The following is a 27,477-nucleotide window of genomic DNA, read 5'->3' on the forward strand; positions in this document are numbered from 1 at the left end:
TGATGATGATATCACGGGTTTCATGCCTGAATAAACAAATTAACCTGGGGGATATTATAAATGACAACAGAATGTGCGACGTTTTTTTACCGGATGGCACATAAAATATTGAATATTCCCCATTTGGTCGCTTGCATCAGCTGCAGGGCCCTCGAGGGCTCTCTTCAAACGCTCGAGATTTCCGCATGAAAACCTCCTTTTCTTCGTTTGTGCTTTTAGCTCTTCGACATGATTAATTCAGACTGATTGCGCTTTGCATTTGCATGGTCCAGTGTCAAAATATTTTTTTTTTCTTTCTTGTGTGTGAAAACATTATAGACCATTAAATTCAAAGAGGAGAGTTTTCTTGCTGGGATTCGCAATCGCGTGAACGCAGCGTGAGGTAGCAGCCAATCGCATCCATCCGAGCGCTCAGACGGACGGCACAAACTGATTACTGAATAACTCGCAACTCTCTCGGAGGTAATTGACTTTCAACGCGGGAAGACATTTAAGTGAAACGCAAAGGTTCATTACGGCGGCGACTTTCCGGCGGGTCGCCCGTCGCAATTTGGAGCCGTCGTCGCAACCTTTCACATTTTTCATTTGAAAGAAATTGAGTGTTTAAAAAAAAAAGAGAGAACACAAAGCAATTACCAAAGACCTTTGGCTTAATTGGCCGACGGACTATTTTTTCAGTACAGTTGACAAAGTATTTAAAGGTGAGCGTCTCTATGTTTTTTTTTAACGAACAGCCAGCGGAGTCAACCAATGTTTTTTTTTTTTTTTTTTTTTCTCTTTCCCGTTTCTACTTTCCGCTCGGTAATACATTTTATTTTTTTTCTAAATACGGCGCAAAAGCGAATAATTTAAAGCAACAGGTTCTCGGACGTAATCGAGCCGAACATTTCAGAACAAATTTGAACGCAAACACAATAAAGCAAATCCGGCGGCAGCAGGAGGGTTTTCGTTCGGAGGGGGGGGGACGACGTGTTTACTAATTGGGCTGCCAGGCAGGGGAAGAGAAAAAAATAATATCTCGCAGCAGCTGGTGACACAACTGGGACGAACACAATAAAGAATTAATGACACGTGTCAACGTGAGGCTATTTTCCCAGACCTTGTGTTCTCTCTGCGCCTGTCGCAACATGTTGTGACATTATCTGAAGGACAAAAAAAAAAAAAACAGAGAGTCTAGTGATTACACTTCCCACACCTCGGAACGTGTGAGAGAAAAAAAAAAGAAGGAGGAGCCGGTGTCACAGCACCCTCAGCGACCGGGCAACCCCATCAGGCATTCACCTATCTGGCACGACAGCTGATGTAGCGCCGCGGCTAAATGTTAACGATGCGGCTCATTAAAATGATGCATTCATTCCGACGCGCCCGTTTCTTTTGTTCGCGAAATAATTTGAAAAGAAATGTTTTTGTTTTGTTTTGTTTTTTGCGCGTCGTTGATTCCGCTGTGAAGGAAACGGAACACAAGAGAATCCCCGAGAGTTGAATTCCGCCAGATGCGAGCGAGTCCCGCTTGGGCCCCAGCCGCATGAGCGCTCCGTCTGTCCGGCGACTCCCACCAGATGCGACTACAGGCTGCTGCGGTGGCGAGACCCCGCGGTAATTTAAGAATTGACAAAAGATTGCAAGATGTCGTCGACATAAAGAGAGCAATAAACCTGAGAAGACGTTATTGTGCCCGACTAGCGCGGGAGCGGGAAGGAAGAAGCAGCACAAAGGGACCTTGATTATCTCTCTACTATGGTAAAAATGATTCCTTTAGTCTTTGGTAGCTTGTGATGACTTTTGAAAGTGACTTTGCTGTTGTTGTTTTTTGAAAATAAAACATTTTATTTTTCCGTCCTGCGAGATCTCGTTGCTGAAATTCCGCGAGAATCCACATTTTATTGTTACACACACCTGGTGCGGATACTTACCCCGACGCCGTCCTCGTGCCGGTACTGCTTCCAGACCCGGCCCGTGTCGCTGTAGAGAAGCAGGTAGCTGCTGACCCAGTCCCAGCTGTCGTAGCGGCCCTGCGTGGCCACGGCCGTCACCTCCATCTGCTCCCTGAGGTCCACCTGGAGCCAGGGGTCTTGGTCGGTCACCATGGGAGACCAGCCTCCTGCCCCTGAGGGGGGAGAATAGTAGCAAAAGAAGAGGGTTTCATTTTTGCAACCGCGCTCTTCTTCCAGTTTTTTCACTGGGATAAAAAAAACAAACAAAAAACAAACAAATTCACAAAAAAAAACAAAGATTGGTCAAAATCATACACATACACCGATGCTAAATTAATAAAGAAAAGTAAAAGAAACAAAACATGTCATGTTTCATCAGATGTGTACAAAAAAAAACAACTGAATAACTGAACAGAATGTTTTTGTAGCACCACATTTCAAATAACTTCTTTTTTTTTTTTTTTCACATTGTTCATTTGTTTAAAAAAAAGTCAAGAGTAGTGGAGACCGCAGCGCCACTAAGAGGCAGCACCGGTATTTAGCTTGTTTTTTTCTCTCACACCATAAGATTTAAAATCTGCCACCTTTCTTTGTTTACCCTTCTGTAACCAATGCCATAAATAAGCTAAGAAGCAGGAGAAGAAGAAGAAGAAGAAGAAGAAGAAGAAGAAGAAGAAGAAGTAAACAGTCAGCAGCAGTTTTCATTAAGCATCGATATTGGCGCCGAGCCGCGAGCGGGCTTGCGATTGCGAAATGAAAAGTGTATGAGGTGTGTACAGAGGGTTCGCTGAGTGCATGAGCGGCTTCAAGGTGAAGTTACAGTCCGCCGAGGGAAGATTTTTTTTTTTTTCATTTTTTTCATTTCGAAATGTTTACAGTGTGGTTTCAGAGCCCACAGAGGGAGCAGCAACCGGCTAGCGCGCTAAGCTAGGCTCTGTCCCGCTACCGCTGCAACAATATTGCCGAGCGTCCTCCTCAAACAAGTCCTCCTCTGCTCATAACGTTGGGCCGCTGATATATAACTACCAAGACTCGAGACTCATCTCCCCCCCCCCCGTCTGTGGCTACATCTCTAATTGGATTTTGATGACGTACGACCGACGCTAATGAGCGCCTTTGTTGCCGCGTGTTGTTTCCTTTGTACCCGAGAGGCTTGATGTCGTATCACAGGACTGGGACGGAGTCCGCCGAGCCGAGGGAGAAAATTGATGACGGGGCTGTTTACCATCTCTCGGTGCACGAGGAGTAAAATCAGAATAATCATACGGGCCCCGTTTCCACTTATTACTGATTTTTAGTTTGCAACAAAACAGCTCGGCGGCGTATTTGGTGGCTGCTTGCCTTTTGATTAGCGTGATGCCGGCTGAGTTCCCGAGAGGGCGCGCGAGACAACAAACTGCCGATCCCCCCTGTGGCCTGGCTACGCTGCCGTAAACGCTCCCTATTGATTCGGTGGATGCAGGGCTTCCTTATTAGCCGAGAATCAATGGTTAAACATGAGATACGGGCGTCAGGCAGGAGGTTGTGGGCAGAAAACGACTTGTTTGTGGATACTGTAGGTGCCTCCGCCACCGCAGGAAGTTAAACCAGCCAACAGGGGACGAGGTGCGAAATCTGAGGTCATTTTTACTCTAAGTCAAGTCCTTCTTCAGGGGTCAGTAGCAGACCTTAGAATTAGTTCTGGGAATTTGAGGTTTGTTTCAATCAAAGTGGCTTTTGCCCTTCAACATCGACACAGAGGTTAAGGAGCCGACTAGTGCAGGGGTTCCAAAACTTTTCCACGCCGTGGCCCCCTGAACAGCATAAGCTTCTGGCTGGGGGCCAACTTTGCAAACCAACAAACAAAATGAGTAAAGTTGATGTTTCTTCACATTTTTTTTTTACAAAGTTCTGTCTCACTTTTAGTTGCTATTCAATAATTGTTACATTTGTTTAGAATAAGAATACTATCAACTAACATGTTGTTAATCATTTGTCTGTTCCTTCCGTCTCTGTCACAAACCGGTATATTTTGTACGACCACGGCTAGCATGACTAGCAGTCAATAATATCATATATTATTATCATTATTATTATTATAGATAGATTATATTTGATAGTAATTATTAAATCAAATTGACATTATATTTCTTTATCATAATCAAAAGATACTTCAATCCTATTCTTCAATTATTTATTTGCATTCTTTTTCTTAACTTGCAAGTTTCTAGCAAGAACGAGCGAACAGAAGGCATTGTTCAAACCTGAAGTTGTGTGTGTGTTACCGGTCTCTTAGTCATATTTTCACTCAAACAACATCCTTCCTGAAGTTGAAAACAACAACAACAGCGGCAGCTTTTTTGTAACAGTGCTTCTCCGAGGCTAGCTGTCCCGATGGGTCCGAAGCTAACACCAAAATCCTGCTCGTATCCTTGGGGGGGAAAAAAAAAAAAAAAAAAAAAAATTCTCACACCGAATTGATCACATCTTACCAAGGAAAAACAAAACAAAACAAACTACGTGAACTCACAAAACGGTCCGTGTGAGCCGTCGTCTGCACTCACCATCTCTCCGGTTGAGCTTGGCGTTGTAGGCGGCGTAGCTGGCCGACGACTGCGAGGAGCTCTGGAAGGACGACTGCGGCAACGTGGACGCCAGGGGACCGTTGCAGTTGTCTGTGGGAGGGAACGGGGCAAACGTTCAGATGGCTCAGGCACCTAACACGACAGACAGTGATTTATTTATTTATTTTTTTGGGGGGGGGGGGGTTTCTTGGCAAATTTCACAGCATAAACTAAACATTGCTCGGGCGCTCGCAGATTGCGTTGCCTACTTTTGCGCGACTGGCGAATAAAAGCGTTAAACGCAGTGCTGTTAGTGGTAAAGCGCCGTCAGCGGGGTCCGGAGGGCAATTTCACCTGTGAGTGGTCGAGTTTTACAGCACGGGCGGGTGGGAGGGTGCGAAAAATAACAGGGGCTGCCTCACTTATCCAGTTCTCAGACACCTCAAACAGTCTATTAACCCGCGCGGCGACCCTTGAAAAAGGCACAGAGAAAACGCAGTGCCGCCTTTTTTTTTTTTTTTTTGTGCACGTGCGCGCACGTGCGCTCTCTCTCTCTCTCTCTCTCTCTCTCTCTCTCTCTCTCTCTTAATCCTGCGCCGTGTGAGATTACATCCCGACCGACAAGGGTGTGGGGCGGTTGAGGGTGGTGGTGGGAGGGGGTAACAGATTAGGAGCCCAGTGATCTAAACTTGTCAGTCCCATCTTCTCGCCAGAATAAGAGCGTTCGGCGGCCGCGTTAGCGACCGAATCAGGCAGAGTAATGAAAAGTGGCACCATCCTGATTGCAATTACCCCACAACTCAGCGCGCGAGAGGCCCCACTTTTGTCTTCCAGGATGCCACTCTACCCCGGCAGGGAGTTTTGGGGCGAGGGGGAAAAAAACAAACAAATTCCAATCACGTCATCGGCCCGGCTGTCCGTCTGGGCGGCACGTGAGCGCGGTGGAGGTGACGGCGGTTTCGCGCTCGCGGGCGAATTTTCCGCTGACCTGATTTGACTGCGCTCAGATCGCTTGCCAAGAGATTTCTCTAATCCCGATTTCAAGTGTGACTAAAGTGGATCAAGCTGTTTTGTCCAAGACTCAAATTATGGTGGGCGCGCCGAAGATTGCAGATGTTCATCGGCGGTGGCGAAGGGTGGTGAAGGGCTCGGGGCTCGGGCGGCGGGCGGGGGGGGGGGGGGGGGGTGTTGGACGAGAACGGCGGCACGTCATCTTGACACGCCGACAGCCGCGCGTTATGCAAGCGCAGCGGCTCCTAATCCATCAAAAAAGTCTTCGGGATCCCACTTTTTGATTCCCGAAGGAGGATGAAAAGGAGGAAAACAACTCTCATCCTCTCCCGTCTCATCTTTTAATCTGGCGTCCGCCCCGCCCGACCCGGCCCGTCTCCCTTGCCCCTACCAACACGCTCCGTCTCAGACAAATCCTCGCCGAGGTTACACCTCAAAGGCCCTGGCGCTTAATGCCTTGGCCCCCCCCCTTCCGCTCAATCCATCCTCACCGATCGTGAACATTTACATCAAACGGACCTTCGCCGCTTTGAAAAGATTAAACAAAACCCCGACACCGCGGGTGGACGGGATGGAATTCCCCCCCACCCAGCAAAAGAAACGAAGGAGACGAAGAAAAATCATCTCTCAAAAGATCGCGCCGCCGTTGTTGTTGTTTACGAATTCTTCTCCCGAAACAAATGTCCCGCCTGTCAATCACAGAGACTTATGGTCGGAAGATTTGTCCGCGAAAGCCGCTCCTCGGCCTTGTTGGGATGACTTGGAAATCTTCTGAGGCGGGCGGCTCGGGGAAAGAAGGGGAAAAAAAAAAAAACAAACCCTGGCACGAGGCTCGCAGGAAGCCGCGTCTTGTAGTCAAATGAAGCGGGATGTGTTCCCCCCCCCCCCCCGCAAACCCCTGCAAACACACAGATATAAATACATGCACGCAGCTGCCGACGGGGGGGGGGAAGAGAACACTTAATCTCTCTCGAAATCACAAGTGCAGCAGCCGCCGCACGGCGAGGGCCTCGTGCGTCAGTCGCACGAGAGCCCGGCTTGAGTGACGGCGGAGGGGGGGGGGGGGGGGGGGGCGGGAGTCACGACGGCGTGCCGCTGCAGCGGCGGCATAATTGATGAGAAGGAGCAGCGCCCATATGTTGGTGTGACTGGAGACGAGCGGCTGCGAGATTCTCGCAATTCTTGGGTGACAAATTGCAAAAGTTGTTAAAGTCGCCCCACAAAGGATTTTTGCGGCGTAAAAAAACAAAACCAAACAAAAAACGATTTCGACCTCCAGAAGACGAGAGATTTACACTCCTCGGTATTTTTCTAACGTCTGAAGGCTTAAGATTGAGCGGTAATTGCAAAAAAGGAAGGAGGCGTCTGCCGTCGCTGCCGCTTCACTTCTACGCGGGACTTATCGTTCGACGACAATGTCCATGCTTTACCTGGAAGGGGCAGGGGGGGGGGGGGTGACAATTTAAATTAACCGAACCCCGACGCGACTCTCCGAGATTTGGATTTCCACCCCGAGGAGGCCGCCAGCAAAAACATGCTCTAATTAAAATCGAACGCGGCAGCGCTGATTGATCTCCGTGTTCGGCTGCTATAGCAGCGTAAATACGTCAAACCACACAAAACAGAGATTAACGCAGTAATTTACGCATTTTCGCCCGACAGTCTTAAGGCTCTCATTTAGCAAACCAAAATGTGTTTTTTTTTGTTGTTGTTGTTGTTGTTTTCTGTATTATCTCTCTATTCTTAATGGCTCCATATTATTCTCAGTTGCTCTCTTTCACTAAAAGGCAACATTTACCACTTTGTGGAAGTTGTCTTGTGCGAATAATTAGTTCTCTCCTCCGAGGCTCTAACAGCTTCTGCGGGGTACCTGAGGAGTCGGCGATTAACCGTGGGAGGCCCAAGGAAACAGATGTATCAGTCATGTGACTGATAAGTGGGTACTCAGAAATATCCCAATTTTAAACGCGCATCTGACTGCCGACAGCACTGACAACCCCCCCCCCCCCCCCCCACATACTCCCGCTACCACCGAGGGAGTCACGACGGCGTTGCGCGGTTCACTCTGATTAACGTCAACATGGTGTCATTCCAGCGTAATTCATTTAGATGTTTAGCACCGCGCGTTGGCGCAGCAGCTGAAGTGACCCAAAGAGTCACCAACGGCCCTGTTGAATGTGGAATCTGGATGGGTTTCGCATTCGGCCAATGAAAAGGCGCACATGTTGCTTTTTCCTTTTTAAAATCCGATGCCTGGTTGTCACAAGGTTGTTTTGTATGTTTTTGTTTTTGTTTTTTTTTACCAATACGCTAAAGAATTACGGTCCGATTTTAGGAAAAGGAACAAGGGGGGTAAGACTAGAAGTTTTTCATACTTCTTCATGGAAACACAGTCATCTTGATTTGAAATTACAAACTTAAAATGTTAAAAAAAAAGTGATAATTCTGATGTTGTTTGTATTGTTTCTTAAATCACTCTTCATTCTTATTTGTTCTCCGAACATGTTCAGAATGAACTAAACTAAACTAAACTAAATACTATTTTTCACACTGAGTTGTTGAAAAAGCAATTCAACATAAAAAAAAAAATGCAACAATGCAACAGCTGTACTAATTGCTCGCTGCACGATGCCCGATGTTATTATTATATTATTACTGATGTAATATTATTATTATTATTATTATTATTATTATTATCATCATATGTTGTTATTATTGAGCGCTAACATGGCATGTGCACAATTCGTTGTCATGGATCTGGCAACCCTCGTCATCACCTCTGTGTTTCAGGGTTTGGTTTTGTTGACAGCATGACGCAGGTGTGCATCTTCTTTGCTGCGGTCAACAGCGTCGCAGCGGATTGGCTCCTAATTAGAATGTCAGTCTTCCATGGCGGCTCCAACTCTAAAGTTTCATTTGGAAAAATCTGCCCCGACACTCCGGACTGCGTGGTGCCACTTGCACGCCGGGGCACTTTCATCATGAGAAGCACACAATTTTGCTGCACATTTAGAGACATTAGAGAATGGCTTTCACCGAACAGGCCAAGAGCCGCGCAGGTTCCCGGGCGCGAGAGAAAATTTCCACCCAGCCCCGTTGTCTTTGAAATACGGTGGATATCTGCGGATACACAAGCCGCGGCGCATTAGGCTCCATGCCTCGGACGGCATTTATCAGCGGGATCAATTTGTTTGCTGTCTTTTACGGATTTTCAGAGGGAATAAAGTATGGAATGCGACCGGGTGAAGGGAGCCCCGTTCAATATACTGCACTCGATATCTTTTCATTCCACCAGAAGAAGAGAAGGAGAGTGAGAGAGAGAGAGAGAGAGAGAGAGAGAGAGAGAGAGAGAGAGAGAGAGAGAGAGAGAGATATTGCATTCTTCTTTTAGAAACCCTCCTTCGAGCCGAGGATGTGATTCAGTCTGCAAAGTGGGAGGAAAACAGTGGCGGGCTAAAGGTTTGGCCCGCAAGTCAGGAGAGCGTGAGATCTTCTGAAATGACTCCTCTGCACCGACAGCGGCACTGACTCAGCCGCACGGAACACAGAAGCCTACTTTATTTTTTTATTTATTTTTTTTCCCCTTTCCCCCCCCCACCTCCCTCCCCTCCTCTGCTCATTAACAAGCCGGTCTCCACCTGAGTGCACAACAGATGCCGCTCCACAAAGAGATCAAACTCAATTATCGCTACAAAGCGCCATTTGTAGCGCGCGAGCGAGAGATGGATATTTTTAGCTCCAGCTGCGGCGCAAATGGCACGCGAAGACTCGAGACGATGGAAGTCCGACTTCCCCCCCTCGAACGTCGTGCGGCAAACAGCTGAAGGCGGAGGGGTGCGGAGGAAGAGGCGGCCAAAAAAGGCTCCTAAAAATAGAACGGCGCAACGTCTGGATCAAAGGGACGCGACGGAGGTCAGAATCCAGGATTCAACAATTTCCGCTGAATAGGACTGATTCCTGGAGTTGGCCAGAGACGCTTCATCACATCTCGTTAGAGTAAGACCCTGGTGATGTCACGAAGGGCAAGGTCAAACACGACCAGAAAAGCATCAGTTTTTAGCTGGAAGCAAAAAAAAAAAAAAACCCAACAACTCAGCAGGAGGCTCGAAACAGAGGGTTCAATGCTGCTTTGTGGATGTGATTCTTTAATAGAGGACTGTCAAACTCAAATATGCAGTGGGCCAAAATGTAAAACTTGGATAAAGTCATGGGCCAACAATCATATTTATTGAAAAAAATCTTTTTCATATGGACCCAAGCAAGTTTTGCTTCAACTTGAATTCGGAACAAGCAAAGCTTAACACTATTCAATACATAACTTCACATGCAGAATCCAATTTCAAATTTGGAAAATCAAAATAAATAAAATGAGTCTTCTTATTTGCAGCCTTCTGGTTTTAAATTTCAACAGTAACCTTTCCACAGGGCTAGCATTACATTTAAAAATGAAATAACAACAATCAAGCAATTAAGTCATAATAATATCCTTCAATGACCGTCCTGTCCTGAGTGATGCACCAAATTACCCAGCAGACCATTCTGGCTTTTATAGTAGTCGTGGTACAAATGCTGTGTAATACTCGACTCAGCTCTAGTCGTGATTGGGTATTGTCTGAAAGGCCAAATATAATGACACTGCAGGCCGAATTTGGCCCGCGGGCCAGAGTTTGACAACTATGCTTGAGTGTTTTTTGCGGTGATTATAAAAATTCAAAGGAGGCAGCTGCAAAGCAGTCCTGGGTTGAAAAACATCTGAAAATGTTAACAAAAACACAATGACAAAAAAAAGCAATAAAAAAATGAATTATTATTATTATTTCCCTGCAATCAAACCAGTTGAGTGATACCAGTAATAAAGCGGCGAGCTTCAGTTGAAGCTGCGTCTGTAAATAAGCTCCACTTTCTAATCCAGTCATTTTCCTCTTTATGGAGGCTGGAGGATGACACCGGCCTATTGATCTGCACTATCGACCTTAAAGAAAAAAAAATCATAATCATCAAGCGCTGGCCGCGCTCTGACCCCCAGAACGTAATGGACTCACACCAGTCTGGCTCATTCTTACGAGCACAGACAGAAAGGAACAATCGTGCAAGCTTTTGTTGGCACGAACAAAAGAAGAGGTGTAGACGGCCAGAGAAAGGCAAGCTCGGACCAGGCGGCAAAGTGCCGGCCGGTGGCGAGTGCGAGTGGAGTCAACACGGACCGCAGGGTCAACAGCATCAAAAGGGCGCAGCGATGCTATCTGGTGACGGAGGAGCCTCTGAGCCTTATTGATAAAGCCTCATATGATGCCTCACATGGACTAACAGGCTTCATGGTGCTCGGTGACCTCTGCTCTGCCGCCGCCCGATTAGAGATGAAGTATCGGTTGACAATTAGTCCCAAACGCCGGCTGAATTCGAGGAAGCGCGAGTCGATACGAATGAGTGAAAAAAAAAAAAAAAAAAAGCACCCCCCACCGCACACCCTGGTTTACTGTAGCACTTCATTTCTCCGGACACTGCATATAATCTAAAGGGATCCATCGGCATTTACAGGCAGTTGGGGGGATGTTTTACTGGGCTATCGACAGCTTTAGTGAATTATACACAGCTCATCTGCCGGACATTAATTATTCAGGCCGCATTCAGGAATGTAGCGGACGGGACGCGGCGCGTCGATTTTCTGCAAGGATTGCTGGAAGCGGCCGGGTGAAAACACAATGAAAGTGGGAAGGAGGACTTGTTAACAGCTGGACGGTAGCTAAAGAGAACGCCCGGAAAATCCGGAAAAAGAGAAAAAAAAGAAGAAGAACTGTTCACGGCTCGGGCTGCTTCGTTCATTGTAGCGTGAACTTTCGGAAGTGTAAGCAAGCAAAAGAAGTACTTTACCAAAACTTTAGGAGTTTACTGAACAGATAGACGCAGATTACTGATCTTAAGTACTGGCACAATGAATTTTACATGTTGTGGCACCTTTAAAGGCATCATCCCTGCCTAGCTTAGCCTTGGCTATTGTGTTCACATTATTATTACCTTATTTCTACGTTATCTTCAATCGCTTAACTCACTGTCAGACATAGTGTGGGAAGAATACATTGTGTCATACCTTTTTATTTATTTTGAATATATAAGTAGTGACGTCAAGAAGGCAAATCAAGAAACGGGTAATCAAATTGATGTAATAGATGATAATAATAATAATAATAATAATAATAATAATAATAATAATAATAATAATAATAATAATAGATAACTAATAGTTAATAATAATAGATAACTAAATGAATTTAAAAGAATAGACAGGCAAGATCAGAACAATAGAAGAATGGATTTGGAATCTTCCACATGCTTCACATGCTTGAAAGTGTGAACTTATCTAGTCCTACTTTAGCTAAAGAAAATTGTAATTGATAATTTCATGATATGAAATAGCATATGGATGTAAATAGACAAAGATACAAACAAAAAGTGATGCAGAAACTTGGGATCACGCCGGAGTGCAAACAGCGTCTTAAGCCACCGGCGGAAATGAACTCCTCTCTCTCTCTCTCGGCTCTACCAGATGCCTCGCTGATTGCGAGCCTCAGAGCTGCTTTGTGGACATTTTTTTTTCTCCCTCCCACCAATTTATCCGAAGAAGAAAAAAAAAAACACAAAACGCGGAGGCGGTGGCGGGGTCAAAAAGCAGACGACGGCACCCGGTGCGGTCACACACTGCCAGAGTTATAAAATCCAAAGAGCGCGGGTCAAGGGGCCGGAGCTGGAAAAACACGAGGAGGTGCTGGAAATACAACAACAAGACGGAGGGAAAACCGCAAGGCTGCGCGGCTTCTGCCCCCCCCCCCCCCCCCCTCATACATTAATATAGAAGCGGTGGCGGAGAAGCAACACCCGCGTCGGTCACCACACATTCATTTCGCTATTCTTAGAACTGCATCACCTTCCTCGTCTCACTTTCACCCCCCGGCCGGTGTCAAAGTACCTCCGAAGTATGGCCGCGCATGCAGCGTAAATAGCTGTTGTATATTTTTTCACGTGGCTGTTAAAACGACACTGGCGGACCAATTAATCAGCGGGCCGGTCGAGTCCCCGGATCTTCAGGGAGGAAGACGCGAGCGAGCGAGCGAGCGAGGTCTCACTTCACTCCCAGCCCCCGCCTCCCTCCGACAGCGACCTCTTATATTTAATGCAGGCCCCCCCACTCAGCCCCGCTAAGTACGGGGCAGCTCGCCGCGTTTTTGCGTTCAGCCACGCGGCTGGTTTTCCATCACTTTGATGAGCGCCGACGTCTCGCGGCGCTCCAGCCCTCGCCGCCCTCGCCGCCTCGCCGCGGCGCTCACATGCTGTTGTCGCAAATGGAAATCGCAGGTGAGAAAATCCGAGGCGAGCGCGTCGTCTTTCTTTTTTTCTTTTTTTTATTTCGGAGGGAGGGCAGGCGAGGGGAAGGGGAGGGGAGAGGAGGGTGGGTTTCCATTAATTAAACATGGCACTAATGAAAAAGTCAACAGAGATAACACAGTCGGAGGGAAGCAAGGAGGGAGGGAGGGAGGCGGGCCGGGCCTGGCCGGGCCGGGCCGGGCTGCGCGTGCATTGGAAATGTGGAGTTGCATCATGACAGGGAGAGAAAACCATCTCAAAAGCTCTGAATACATCACTGCATGTGTATAGATACATGAATATACATGTACACACGCACACGCAAAACTCTTTTTGCTGAGCAGTGGCTTTCATTTTGGAAATCTGTTATGCAGGCCATTTTTGCCCGGTCTCTGTGCAGTTTCTTAGGGTGGAGTCATGAACACTGATCTCAGCCGAGGCAAACAAGGCCCGCAGTTCTTTGGGCGTACCTGTGGGGTCTTTTGTGACCTCTTGGTTGAGTCGTGGCTGAGCTAATTTTGGCCAGCCAGCCACTCTTGGGACGGTTCATATTTGCGCCATTTGTGGTTCGCTGGAGTCCCAAATCTTTCAAAATGGCCTTGGAACCTTTTCCAGACAGACAGATCTCAATTAATTTCTTTCTTCCTCAATTGTTGTTGAATTTCTTTTTTTTTTTTTCAGATCTCGGCATAGTTTCTAGCTTTTGAGGATCTTTTTGTCTGCTTGATTGAGAACAGGTGCGTCAGTAATCAGGCCTGAGTGTCGCTAAAGCAATTGAACTCAGGTGTGATAATCCACAGTTAAGTTATGTTTTAACTTAACTTAATGAAAACCTGAATTTAAAAACTTCACTTATGTTGTCTTTGACTAATGTTTAAATTTGTTCGATGATCTGGAACATTTAAATGTGAAAAACATGCAAAAAAAAATATATATTAGATATATAAATAAACACACATATATAAGTAATCAGCCAACCACATGACATTAACTCAATGTGTTCATTTATATTTATGTCGACGACTTGCTGAAGTTCAACTTGAGCACCAGAATGGGAAAGAAAGAGGGTTTAAGCTGCTTAGAGCTTGACATGGTTGATGGTGCCAGACACGCTGGTCTGAGTAATATTTTCCAGATCAGCTGACCTACTTGGATTTCCACACGGGCATGACACGTATCCAAAGCTAACAGTGCAGGTGTAATACAAAGATTTATGCTCAGAGCAATGTAAAGGGAATGGCTTGGCCCAACAAAACACGGCGCTGAATGGAAGTTGTTAAGGGTGTAGCCCAATATTTTTTAATAACAGAAAATCTGGAAGGCTGTCTTTCCCCTCTGACGGACTTTAATTCACTGTTCACTTGGTGGCAGCGCGTCAGAAATAATTAATTTTAAACGTCTCGTCTCGGTGACAGGTTTTTCCTTGCCTGTAGCAACTGGGAAATGTCACGGCAACTGAGTGTCCAAAGTTTCTTTACCGGAGTGGCGTTGATAAAAGAGTAGTTAAAAAAGAAGAAAAAGGGAGAGACGGGAGGGCCAGCAGGGGGCAGCGAGAAGGATAACAGTTACGAGCCAGTGGTAGCAAATACAGAGCCGTAGCAAACTATTTGTTGGATCACACTGCTGTACTTGCCTATATGTACGTATATACAGACACAGTATATGTACACAAACACACAAATATATGTATGTAGTTAAATGGTTATAGCAAATTGCACTGCATCTCACAACATGATACAGCTAGTTTGCATCCACAATAGCATTCAATAAGTCAGCCTGATGACGTGGTGAGTGAAGAAACAAACCCACAAGACTTTCATCCGGGAGGAAAGAATTTGGACGTGTTTTTTTTTTTTTTCTTCCCCCGTGCCAAATGACAGATTCTTTTTTTTTTGTACTCAGACCCAGTGTTAATAATGTTTTCCAACCCTCACTGTGAAATGGACTGCAAAGGCTGCCGAGCCATTGTACTTGAGATTCACGTCCGCGGGGAGCAGACGTGCCAGGAAGAGCCGAACAACAGATATTCAATTCTCCGGGAGACGACCCTTCAGTCGTTGCAACTTCCCTCGGCGTGAAAAGCAAATCATGGAGCCTCTGAGAAGGGTCTCCGTTCGCGTCTATCAAAATTCCTGCCGTAAATTGAACGAGCTGAGATAACGTGTAGAATGCAACGAGCACGTGTAACAAGCAGAGGATAAAATAGTGGCTAGCTCTGTGCTGTAGGTCCAAAAATGTTTAGCATGACTTTGTCGCTCCATCAGCAGGTACCTGGAGCTATTGTGTTTCCTTTTCCCCAGCCACCGGTCAAAGCAGACGGCCGCCCTTCAGAGTCTGCTCATGGTTTCTTCCCAACGGGGACTTTTTCCACTGCTGTTATTTTTTATCCTTTTGATTGCGAAAAGCGCTTCGCAACGGCTGTGAATGTGAGACTTGCATTGATAAATGTTGATTGAGTCGATTGAGTGATTTGTCAGGAAGACATGACAACCGGCGCTCATGCTCTTGAGGTGGATCAGAAAGCGACGCAATTAGCGCAAGGCGTATACGCACAGAATGGACGGATCCTGCCTGAGGCCAAGATGAAGGAAGTCTGGTGACTTCACAAAAAAGGATGAGGGCGTTTTCTGGCTTTGCAAGTGTCGTGGGTGGGGAGATCACTCACAACTGCAGAGTGGTTTAGCCCAGAAAAAAAAGGAAGCTACGGGAAAAGACCAAGCTCGGAGAGATGAAAGAAAAGTGGCAGGTGATTCCCTTATCAGGGATTTTTCTATTCAGAGCAGCGCACACAGTTTACTTCCTTAAACTTTTTGGGTTCAGGAAGCGCATTTATCTTTCCTCTCATTCCTCAACCTGTCCGCTGCAGCAGGTTGCCTCGGAATCCACTGAAATTAGACTTTCTCCGTTCTTGTTGACTGCTGACTGAAGGGGTGGCATTCATGAATATACAGCGAAGAAGGAGGGGGAGGAGGAGGCGGAGGAGGCGACCGCGGGGAAATAAGAAAAGTCTCTGGTGAGTGACGAGTTCAGTGAAAGGCTGAAGCGATAAATAAACAGAGATACAACCTTGGCGCCGCCGCGTTAGCGGCTAACGTACGGCAGCGGGGCGATCTGGCTGTTTGATGAGCGCAAACACAAATTATACTGCAAGACAACAGGGCGAACATTTGCGTTGCACATTTTCAATTGTATTGCAAGCAGGAAGATGAGATTGATTGTCAAGTCCAATTCCGAGGACTTGATGCTGAGGCCCTGTGAAGCGCACAGTTTTGTTTTTTTTTTGTGGTGAATTCTTGATTTTCATTGATGAGGGAGGTTGAAATTCAGCAGGAAATGTTCCACTTGGCTCACTTAAAAGTAGACTGGAACGTCTTTGTCGAGAGAGGTTCGCTTGATACGAGGTGGCTCTGATAAGCGCCCCTTTGGTTTTGCAGGAACTCCTCGCAGACGTTTGGGGACTTTTCACACAGGTAGTCGATCAGCACACGACACGTTTTGCGTCTTGGGTGTCTGTTCAACTTTGCAGCCCTGCGGCTGTTTCCAGACATTTTTCCCCGGTTCAGACAGACAGACTTCAACGAAAGCTCTCGACGACAAACGTTCCGGACGAAAAAAAAAAAAAAAAATCTACTGTAGATTCCGAGGCAGGAGTCACGCTCATGACAAACTAAGCTATATGTGGATGACACCATGCTATTAGAATAGAGACACCACTGTACTTCACATTAGAGGAATCCTCTCTGTGGATGAATGCCGAGGTTTCAGGGCCTCCATTGACTTTGTCGCGTTGATTGATTCTGGCTGAACGACCCCTTATAACAAACTTCCTGCTATTCTGTACAGGAAGTTTAGTTACCGTCATGTTCTGGAGGCCTGCAGTTGCGAGAGATTTCCGCATGAGCGGTCAGAATTTCTGGCCGTTCGCTGTGGCAGTCACAGACGTTTGGTAGCTGCAGATGCTTCTGAGACGCTCGCGAGTGCCGGTTGAATATTTGGCTTTTGTTGGTTTTTAATCCGTCCCCCAACACAATCAAACACCAGTTACAATTGCCGCGGAAAACACCCCTCCGACAGAACACGAGCGCGGCGCTCGCCATCTGCGGCCATTCTCTATTCCTCCCGATGGAAGTTGGCAACCCGACTCGAACATTTAGTGGGAACGCAGCCATCAGCGCTCATTGTGTGTGCGCGCGTGTTGCTGTGTGTGTGTGTTCCCGGGGCTGGGAGAGAAACAGAGGCTGCTGCAGAGACAATTAGCATCTGGGTGAAATCGGTCTGTTAGCAGCATCTCGTAGCGCCTGGCGTCACACTGTGAAGAGGCTGTTTGTTTGTTTTTTTCCACCAGGGAAGAGGAAAACAATCTGTTTTGACCTTCTTGCCGTTCCGCTACTTCCTCCCGGCTTCAAAACTTAGCGCTAGCATCACAGGCGACAATGCGCGCGCTTGTCATTGGGGTCCGAGAGAGTTCAGGGAGCCTTCGTGACGCGACGCAACTTGGATTAAATAGTCCGCGGCCGGGGGAACAGCTGGGGTGTGTGTTTGTTGGTAGGATGGTAGCTGCTAACTAGCCGCTTAAGCCCAAGCGGGACTCGGCTCGGAAGAGGTCAAAGAAGAGTCACGGCCGTTTGGGGAGCCTCGAAGCTACGCAAGTGTTTAACTAAACAGCGGCGAAAGCCAGTCTGGAGTACAGAAAAGCCTACAGTGCCGAGGAAATCTTGTCCAGTTCTGATCAAACTGCCTCGGGTGCAGCATCAGCGCTAATCTCTTTAGCAGCAAATGCGCTTGCAGTCACTTGTGCGTTATCTGTGATTTTCAAAGACAGCCTGCAGCACTCGCTTCGTGCTCTTTTTTTTGGCTGATTGGTTCCTCGAGACCAAATGAAAAGACTTCAGGTCGGAGTACTCAAGTCTCCAGACTAGAAATCTCAGTGGCTCTGATGCCTCGCAAGGTTATCGAGGTGCCAGCGCAAGAGGAAACGGGGCTGCATGGTCATGTTAGCATCTCATGTTTATGCAGAGTTTTACGCCTTTATTAATTCATGATCTTCTGAATGTTTAATTTTGGGAGAATAGTATGATTTACATGTATCATGACAGGGGGGATACTGAAGAAAGAAAATGCCACAACCCTACCCAACTGAAAAAATTACATCAACCCCAAAGCAAAATCAGCTTTTTCGCTTTTTCTGTTACAAACAGGAAGAGCATGAAGACGTAACTGATGAAATAGCATCCACATTGCAAAACCTTGAAAATCAACTCAACTTCATTCTCCTGAGAAGCAACACGTTGAGGGGGTTGATGATTAAGATTTGAGCTTACAGGGATTGCATACTTGAAATCTCAGCATAACAACTATTTTGTACACTATGACAAACAATGTATATGTGTGATCTAGTCATGACTTACAGTTTTTTTGTGTGTGTTTTGGACCCATCAGATTTTATGAAATACAGTAAAATCTTGTAAATTCATGTGAAAATGTTTTTTTTTTATGTGCACCCATGTACAAAGCAACATAAGGTTTTTCAAGATACCTGGGGAAACTTGTTTGATCTTGTTTGATCTTCCGCTCGTTTTTTTATAAATTGTTCTATGACACGAGTTCTCAGAGCCACATCCTTTACTGGCAAGTCACCAGCGCAACCATGACGGGCGTGTCTCCCGCCTCCGTTCTTCTCAAAGTTCACTGATTGGTCGGACCGTATTCCGAGCAGTTAAGCAGCTTTGATTTTTGGAGATTTCTCCGGATAACTGAACAACTGAGGGTTCCAGCAGCCTCGCAAAGGTTAGCTGGTATGATGCGTGGCCTCCAGGAAGCATCCCCGCCCCCATGACATAACAGGAAAAAAAATAAAAAATCATTTCCAAGTGCGGCTATACGCCGGCGTGCAGCCCACGGATATTTTGGTTTGGACTCTCTCCCACCCGGAAATCTTACACAGCGACGGGAGACGCGGCTCGGCGCTCATCCCTGAAGGTCAGCCTTCGCCAGCCGCGCTTTGCAGCTTCATCCGCGTCGACTCAGCGGGTTGAGCCTGCGAGACGAGGCGCCGTGTCGCAGTTTCAGCGAACGCATCGCAATCAATATCTAATCACAGACAGGAGCGACCCCCCCCCCTCTTCTTCTCCCCTGTCTAATTCACGGGTAATCATACAACGTAGTTAATGTTGGAACGATAAACCCTGAGCGTGAAACAAGGCGGGGCACCGACAGGACCCGAACGTCCTCTTTTTGTCCGTCCGTCCAAGCGTGATTTTTTAATTTTTCGTCCACATGTAGGGGGGGGGGGGAACAAAACAGCTTTTGGGTATTATTTTTCATCACTTTTGCCTCCTCTTGCCGATTATTACATCAATCTCACTGGCGCCGACGACCGCAAGTGGGTGTTGATAATCCTTTCAGACCATCTGCCAGCTCCACTGAAAATAAAGGATGAAAACTTAGAGGCCACGCTGCCGTCTGAGGCTTATTCATTGCGCCGCGCAGACGCCGTGCAGTGTCACAGTGTGGCCAACGCACAAGTATAAAAAGACCTTCACTGGCGCCACATTCATCACAATGGATTTTTTTTCCCCCGCCTCCCCTGCCCCACAGGGAGCCAGAAGAAATTATTCCTCTAAATATCTTATATCAAGTGTCCGCTGCATTTTACCGACCCAGCTCCCCAGCTCCCCAACCCGTCCCTGTCCCATTACAAAAATACAATAAAAGGGAAAAAAAACAAAAAAAACAACATTAAATGTTTGGCACCGCACTCAACCTGCGACAGGAAGTAATAAATAAATGATAAAAGGCTCAGTGGTATCGGTTACTGGAAAACGTCGAGCAAAATAACAAAAGAACAATTGTTTTTTATTCTAAATAAAGACTTTTTTTCTAATTGATGTCCACCATTCCTTCCAAAAAACGTGGAGCCACTGAATCAATTCTGCATAGAACTCCATTATAACCTGCTTTCTGAAATGATCTACCACACATTACGGGATGGGTTTGACAGTTGAATGTATAATTGAATGTGATTTTGGAGAATATCAAGTGTGCAAAATGCAGCCATCACTGCAGAAGTCGAAGGCTTTAAAATTGCAAAAAAAAAAAAAAAAAAAAAAGGGAACAAAGCTCTGTGTTATAATCCCACTGACTTGTGTGATAACAAAGCTCTGTGTTATAATCCCACTTACTTGTGTGAGCTTAACTGTAAAAAAAAAAAAAAAAAAAAAAAGTCAACAAAGTATCAAGGTTTACATTTTAGACTCTTTAGCCTCCTTTTACATAGACTTTTTCACACTTGGAATTCCCTCAGTCACTTTTAATTGGACATTAGAAATTGTTTTCATAAAACTAAAGATGTTCTCATGCTTGTTAAGCACAGCTTGACTGATATTCGCGCACTCATCATGATCGCAGAGCATTCGAGATCGTTATTTCACAAAACTGGTTAGAATGGAGTTCACGGATGAAATGGGTCAATAGCCCCAAACTTTTTTTTAACTGTAGTGTTTAAATAAATATTTTGCATCTTTAATGAAACTGTATAAAATCTCTGATCTCTCCCTTTATTGTCTCTTAACTGGGAGACTGAGATAAACGGTAGTAACGTGGATTTCCGGTGTGTTAAATTGATCGCCACAGTTTGACCATGCACAAATCTTCACTTAAATCAAAAAATAAATACAGAAACAAAATACTTCATTATTTATTCACATCTATATAAATAAAATCCATCTGTTTAGAGAAAAATCCTGACTTAATGCGATAATGGAAGCATCTGTCCTTGTGTCGCGCACGCCTAACGAGTCAACGGATTCAATAAAATATGGAAAGAGCAGAAAACAAAAAAAAAAACCCTGAAAAACTTTGCGAGCTGGATTTGTGCGCGGAGCCTCCGTCAGTCACAGGCCATTAACGTGACGCTCGGAAATGTCGTGTTTACCCGATTTTGCAGAATAAACACGCGTCCCGCCGTGACGCTCGACTTTCAATTCCGCCTCGGCTCCCGGAATCACGTCATCCTTGTGCCCATTGATTGATGGATTTTTAATCTTGCTGGTTTTCTCGCGATCAAACAAATAACTGCCACGGGACCCCCTGGAACGTGCGCTTTGTAATTGGAGGGAATCTTCCGCCGGCTCTCGCTTGTTTTGAGGTTTTCTGTGACAGGCAGCCTTTATTGACATTTACTTTGATGCTTGTTTATATATATATATATATATGTATACATATATAATTATTATTTGCAAGTGCTGACTGCATGGTTATAAATTTTCATAGGGGTAATGTACTAAATTTCCCTGGGAAAAAAAACAACAAACTTGAGAAGGTGGCAATAACCGTTTTTTTTTTCCTACTGCTAAAGACGAAGTAACGAAAGCCCACAGAGCGAACATAGAAAATGTCGAGTGACTCATTGTGAATAACAATACTCAACGAGCTGAGCATGCTAACATTCGCTGAAATTATGTTGGATATAAGCCTAAATGTGATGGTTCGCCTTCCTGTTGCCATAACTCTGTTACAATGACGTGTTTCCAAGGGGGACCACTATCAGTGACGGACGTGTCCCCGACACGGCATTCCGCTATTGTACGTGTACGTGAACTTTTTGTTTGGTTTTATTTTTTTCCCCCCAACGTCAGCTCAAGTAAGACAAACAAGCACCACTTTCTGTTGTAGCTCGGTTCCCGTTTTGAACTCAACAGACATTGAGGACGAGTGATGTAACATTCTAACTCAGTGGTGGGCAAACTCTTCTTGACCGGTGGGGCAACAACGGGTTCTAGAATTTGACAGAGGGGCCGGAGCAGCAGCAGATGGATGAGGTGTTTTGGTGACCCACCTCATAGGAGAAAAAAAAAATATCATGGGATATGCAGAACACATGTGCTTTTAATGCCAATTGAAAATGAACCAAAGCGTTACAATAAAAAAAAATATCTGTCTTTGCAGCCCTGTGTTATTTAGCTCTCTGTTGAAGTGACTCTTAACTGAAAAATGTGATAAAATAAAGCTTCTTCTTTAAAAAAAAAAAAAATCAATTACTTACTATTAATATCATTCCTGCAAGTTTGGCCGGCCGGAATAAAAAGCTTAACGGACTGCATATGGCCCCTGGGCCGCGGTTTGCACACGTCTGCTCTAACTCCACTTCTTAATATCTGTCAATGATGAAAATCACCCCTGTTTTAAACAAGACAGAAATCTTCCGACGTGTCAGCCTATACGTGATTACTAATATACATATATACATATACATATACATATATAGATGGCGTCTCAGCTCTAGCTGTGCTAAGGTGAAGCTGACACTGTATTCTGCCAATGACTCTCAGCTGTACCGTAGTGGAACTGGCGTCACAAAGCCATGGAGGGGAGCGCAACACAGTCTCAAACAAAATAAAAAACAACCTCCTGTCAATTTCAAAGACTCTTTTGTAACGCAATGCAAATAAATGACACAAGCAGGTGGCTCATCAGAGGCTGAGGCTGACATTTGGAGTGCAGCATAGCAGAGAAAGATATGAAGAGATGTTTGTATTTTCTTCAGTAAATCTGCTCTAAAAATCTGTACGAAATGAAGGAGTGAAAAAAAACTCCAAACTCCAAGGCAGCGGTGCTCTTGACAAGAGAGGTCTCCCTGATCATGACTTGCATAACTCTGCAAAGGCTTGCAGACAATAGGCTCAGCTTTTTACATCAGCCTTGTGAGATCAGACGGTTGTTGAAGCTAAAATACAAAATAAATAAATAAATAAAATAAAAAATACACTGAATAAATCGTCCAACGGGTGCATCAGTCTACCTCTACTGAAGAAAAGCAGCACATTTTTTACATTGAACCCTTCAAAAGTTCTTAGCTAGATATTAAATAAAATGCAGAGAGAAGTAGAAGCACTTCATGTAACTGGCAGCATTATCATTATTATTATTTTTATTATTATTGTTATCATCATGTGTAATAATATGGTTCCTGATTGCATTTCTTTCATACTCGAGACGACACGGAACATTTCTCAGCGGCATAAGTTTCTGGCAGTGCGGTTTACAGAGACGCACTGAGTGACGTCAGACAAGCGGAAGGTGGAGCAGCGGCTGGCTAGCAAGTTACCTATGCCACCAGCAAACGTGATGGACACCAACAATATCGCCGCCTTGACGAATTTACACGCAAGAAGCAGTTGGATGGAAGACCGTCTGAGAGCGCTGTTCTGTTCAAACTGCGCCACACAAAGAATTTCAAGCCTCTGGTCGCACCTGAACGCGAGACACGCAGCAGCTACGAGCACCGAATTACAACCAAGCGGAGTTGCCGACTCAAACATCGACATGAGGTGAAACTAGAATTTGCGATTGATTAATTGCGAAGGCTAAGATTGATTGTATTAATTGTTTAATCTAAACTTTTTTTTTTTTTTTTTTACGTGTGCTCCTCTTACAGCTTTCTTTCTCTCACGCTGTGATTTTTTTTTTTTTTTTTACTTCCTATCGAAAAATTGCTCCTCCATAGTTCTGCGTATGCAAAGTGCTGCATCGCCGACTTTCATTTTCATTTCGGAGGTTTGGGTTCGTTTAAAACAGCGAAATTTGACAGAACACCGGTGCCTCTTGTTCGCAACGCTGCGGCTCTCGTAGTTCCGCGTCACATGCTACAACGTTGCGTTGACATTTGACATTTGATAAAGGAATATACAGGAGCGCTGGTTTTAATGTGGTTGGACGTCCAAAACAAAAGCACGACACGATCGTCCTTTTTCAGGAATTAGATCGCAGAGTAGCAATTTTAACACGATTAATCGTGCCGGCCCGATGGTGGCTAAGGGAAGAAGAAGAAGAAGAAGAAGAAGAAGAAGAAGCAGCCGGCCGCGCTACTTGTTTACTTTGCTATAGTTCCGAGTGTCTCTGCAGGGGCGTAGAGCAAATCTCTGCAGTCACACACTAAATTATAACAACTGTTCAACACAGCCTCAACAGTGTGCGGTACCACCGAGCAGCCGGACATATCCACGTATTCAGTATCAGTACAACAAGGACGTTGGCCTCCAGCATGCTGTGCAAAATCTTTTTTTGGAGCGGCGGACGGCGGCGACGGCGAACTACGGCAAGACGCTATTTTTTTCTTTATTTCTCGCTCGCCGCTGCTTTAACTTCCACTGCTGCAGTCGCTCAGCACGAAGCGGACCGGCATTCCCACTGCACATTCCCTCCAGCTGGATTGGCCACAGACAAAGAAGAAGAGGGAGAAGGGGGGAAAAAAAACGAAAAAAAAAAACCGCGGCTCACGTTGGAGGGAGAAGCGCCTCCGCTGTGACGCCGCGCTGTTCTGCCTCATTTACCTTCTGATAAATTCATCGGGCCCTGAGTGCGTGCGGCGATAGGTGTTCCTGAAGAGCCTGATTCTCATTCATTAGCCCGGTCGAATCTGCAGGTGCATCGACATCATCATCGCAGACTGCGCCCACACACACACACACACACACACACACACACACACACTCACACACACGCGCTCACAATCAGCATCGTTCCTGCCGGCTGTGCGGCAGCTCATTGAAGGTGCTTCAGAAAGGAAATAATTAGTTGTGAAGTATCTGCTCGCCGAGCCATCGCCGAGCGTGAAATTTTAAGTTAATGTATGTGTGTGTGTGGGGGGGAGGTTCTCCGACGCCGGCTTATTAAGGACGGATGCGCGGCGAGGCGGCCGCGACGCCCCGCTGCGAGGGAATCACTGACACGGCGCTGATATTCCTCCCACATACCTGTGGAGTAAAAGAGTCACACATTTATATCTCCCCCGTTTAGAAGAGCCTCCCTGCCGGAGCGGCGGCCGAGCGCGGGGCCGCTAGCGACCAGGCGGTGGCGCCGGCGAGGTGATTGACTGTAGGTGCGTACCAAATCATACTTCGTGGATGTTTTCATTTGCATATTTGTTGTACGATAGCACAGCTTGGGTGGGTGGATTTTGTGTGAGGACAAAAATAATTTCCTCTTCTGCAGCACGTGTGGATAGTGAGCGTGTTGCACGTGGGTGTGAGGTTTCTGTAACAACGAGAGCAATGAGTCCCAATTAAGAACGCACGTCAACTTGCACGTGTCATATGCTGTCAGAATACAGACTATAGTAGGTCACACGTTCACGGCGAGCATCCATAAATAAGTTCACACTCATGCACACTCAACAAAAGCACGCAAGTTAAAGTGTTAGCAAAGCTAACCGTGATTAGCCGCGATCGCTAATTGACCCGTGAACGGGCCCAAATGACTGCAGAATCGTAACACACAAAGAATTATCAACAGCAGCGGGTAACATTGCTTGGCGTGGCCCAACTTGCGTGAGGCGTTCAAGTGTCAAACAAGGGTAGGGAACAAAACTTCACACTTTCTACCGAGAACATTTTGTGCATATATAGTTAAAACATTTTAAGAGCCATGGAAAACCAGGATGTGTATGTGCTCAGTGTTATCATGTTGTCAGAACATCATAGTTGTCCAGAGCTGTTGGGACAACAAGTGCTGTTTTTTTGCTCTTCTCTCCCAGGTATGTTAAACCAGCCGCTGCTGCAGCATCCAGTCTCATCTCTTTATCTTTAACATGCAAGTGTATCGTCACTTCTAGTGCTCTTCTCCTGTGGTTTCCTGGGGTGTTTCTCTTCTCGCTGAGGTCATTTCGGCCTCTCCTGTCTTTGAAAGATTTCTAATTGGCGTTTTTTTTTTTTTAACGTTCCACACGGCAACAAGCAGAAGTGAGAGAGAAGCAACCGCAGGATGAGTTCGCTCGCGATAAAGACGAAACGGGGACGGCCGACTGCTGTGACGTGAAGGCCAGAGGAAGAGCGCGGAGCGGCGGCTGCCACTGCAGAGCTGCCACCATTAGTCAATTAACCGCTTAATCAGGGGAATGTTATTTCACCAAAACAAATTTAAATGGTCTTAAAAGGGAAAGGTTAATTGGCAGAGCGGAAATCTCCTAATTTAAGGAAGACATCCAAACGCTCGAACCCTCTGTGTTGCTAGCGGGAGCTAATTAATTCGAGTGAGACACTGACGGTTTTTGATAGCTAATTTCCTTTGTCGGATTTTCATCCCAGTGAATGTCAAACACATCCTGATTGTGAGTCACTTCTGGGAGGTGTGTGTGTGTGTGTGTGTGTGTGTGTGGGGGGGGGTTCTTTGTCATTTCTGTCAGAAAATAAAGTCTTTAGGTGTTCAGCCATGTGTTTTGACGACTGATAACAACACTGACGCGGTCCTGGTGCCACAGTGCCAGTTAAACTGAAGAAACCATCCAAATATTTTTGCTATATAAAATATCTTCAGAAAACCTTTTTTCCTCTTAAACACGATTGAAAGCCCAACATCTTTTTTTTCCTTCATCGGAACTCTTTAGCACACCGTCAGGTGTCAGGGGGGCGAAAAAAAAAAAAAAAAAATGACTGACATCCTTTCCATGCGACTTATCGTGGCGCCTGATGCGCGCCAAGCGATTAGCCTCCGGCTCCAGTGTCAGGCTAAGATAAGCTAATACCAGCGCTATCACCCGGCAGCCGACAAGACAACAGAGAAGCCACCCTCACAAGTGTCACGGGCTATTTAGCGGGCGAGGCTTCTCTGGGTTAAGTAAGTGTGATGAACTGTAAGTGACTTGCGTGAGAGAAACGGCAATAATTATTAGCGCCATTGTCACAATCGCACGCCAGCACATTTCAGGATGGAATGCAAGGGAAAGTTAATAAGGAGCCGGGCTTACGGAGTAAAACGAATTTGTGTTTGAAGTCACGGCTGCCGGCAGAGTTCATTTACAGGAGCAACACTGGGGACTAGAAGTTAGCACGTCGGCCAGTGTTGCTAATTCCATTGGCTTACATAGCAGATCGGAGTCCTTGAAGTGACAGAAAACATTTATTTAGGACTATTTAGGACTATTTAGGAGCACAATAAAAATCAACTTGTTTGAAAATTTGAATGGCCATATTTTTAGATAATAGGAAATATACTAGGATGTATTTTTTCCCCCCAATACGATCCTGCCTTTTAATAAAACTTGCCATTATTGGCAGGTGTCGGGATGCGTCACAGGTGCGTGTGTGTGTGTGTGTTGTGGGGGGGGGTGGCGCGATGATCGGCCTCAGCCCCATCAACGCTGCTTGCAGCTTTAATTTCGTTTCCGTTTCTGCAGATGTAGTTGAATTAAAAACGTGTTCTTTTTTCATTTTTCAAAATGTATTCCAAGTAAATAGGACCAAACTTTGAACTTGCTGTTATACTCCTATTGCTACCCACTGCATGCCGAGGTCCGTGGAGTTGATTCACTCGTTAAAGCTCAGGAATGGTCTATTTTCTTTTGTCGGGGATTACTCTTTCAAAGAGGTCTCGACGTTCTCATTCTCATTCTTGACGTCCTCTTAAAGCGAGAGAATGAGGGAATTAGTATTGCTCAAATTAAAATGGAAAAATATGTCCGTGAAACAATTAACGTTTCAAAGCTCGTTATTTCTGTCACACTGCTCCAGTGTTGAGCTGGAGTCCCTCAGGTAATGACTCCGACCGGCGTTGGTTCATTATACACTTACTTATTCAATGTACCTCAACGAAGTGCCGACTAAACACTACAAATACGATTTACTGTTTACAAAATA

General features: G+C 45.7%; 1 protein-coding gene across 2 annotated transcripts in view; it reads right to left on the minus strand.

The window, feature by feature from the left end:
• The window catches only part of cntnap5a (contactin associated protein family member 5a), a 146,062-nt gene that overhangs the window by 114,452 nt on the left and 4,133 nt on the right, over nucleotides 1–27,477 (minus strand). The window contains exons 1-3 of one of the 2 annotated variants that reach the window (XM_076030854.1): nucleotides 4,832–4,985; nucleotides 4,478–4,588; nucleotides 1,914–2,107 (exon numbers count right to left, since the gene is read on the minus strand). In XM_076030854.1, the coding sequence (XP_075886969.1) occupies nucleotides 1,914–2,087 (174 nt within the window). In that variant the 5' untranslated portion in view covers nucleotides 2,088–2,107; nucleotides 4,478–4,588; nucleotides 4,832–4,985. Of the gene's footprint in view, nucleotides 1–1,913; nucleotides 2,108–4,477; nucleotides 4,589–4,831; nucleotides 4,986–27,477 lie in introns of those variants that run through there. The other variant, XM_076030853.1, reaches the window with a different exon arrangement.

This window comes from Nelusetta ayraudi, unplaced genomic scaffold (genome assembly GCF_046127955.1).
Source record: "Nelusetta ayraudi isolate G7.1 ecotype Tasmania unplaced genomic scaffold, CSIRO-AGI_Nayr_v1 ptg000031l, whole genome shotgun sequence".
In the NCBI taxonomy this organism is placed as follows: domain Eukaryota; kingdom Metazoa; phylum Chordata; class Actinopteri; order Tetraodontiformes; family Monacanthidae; genus Nelusetta; species Nelusetta ayraudi.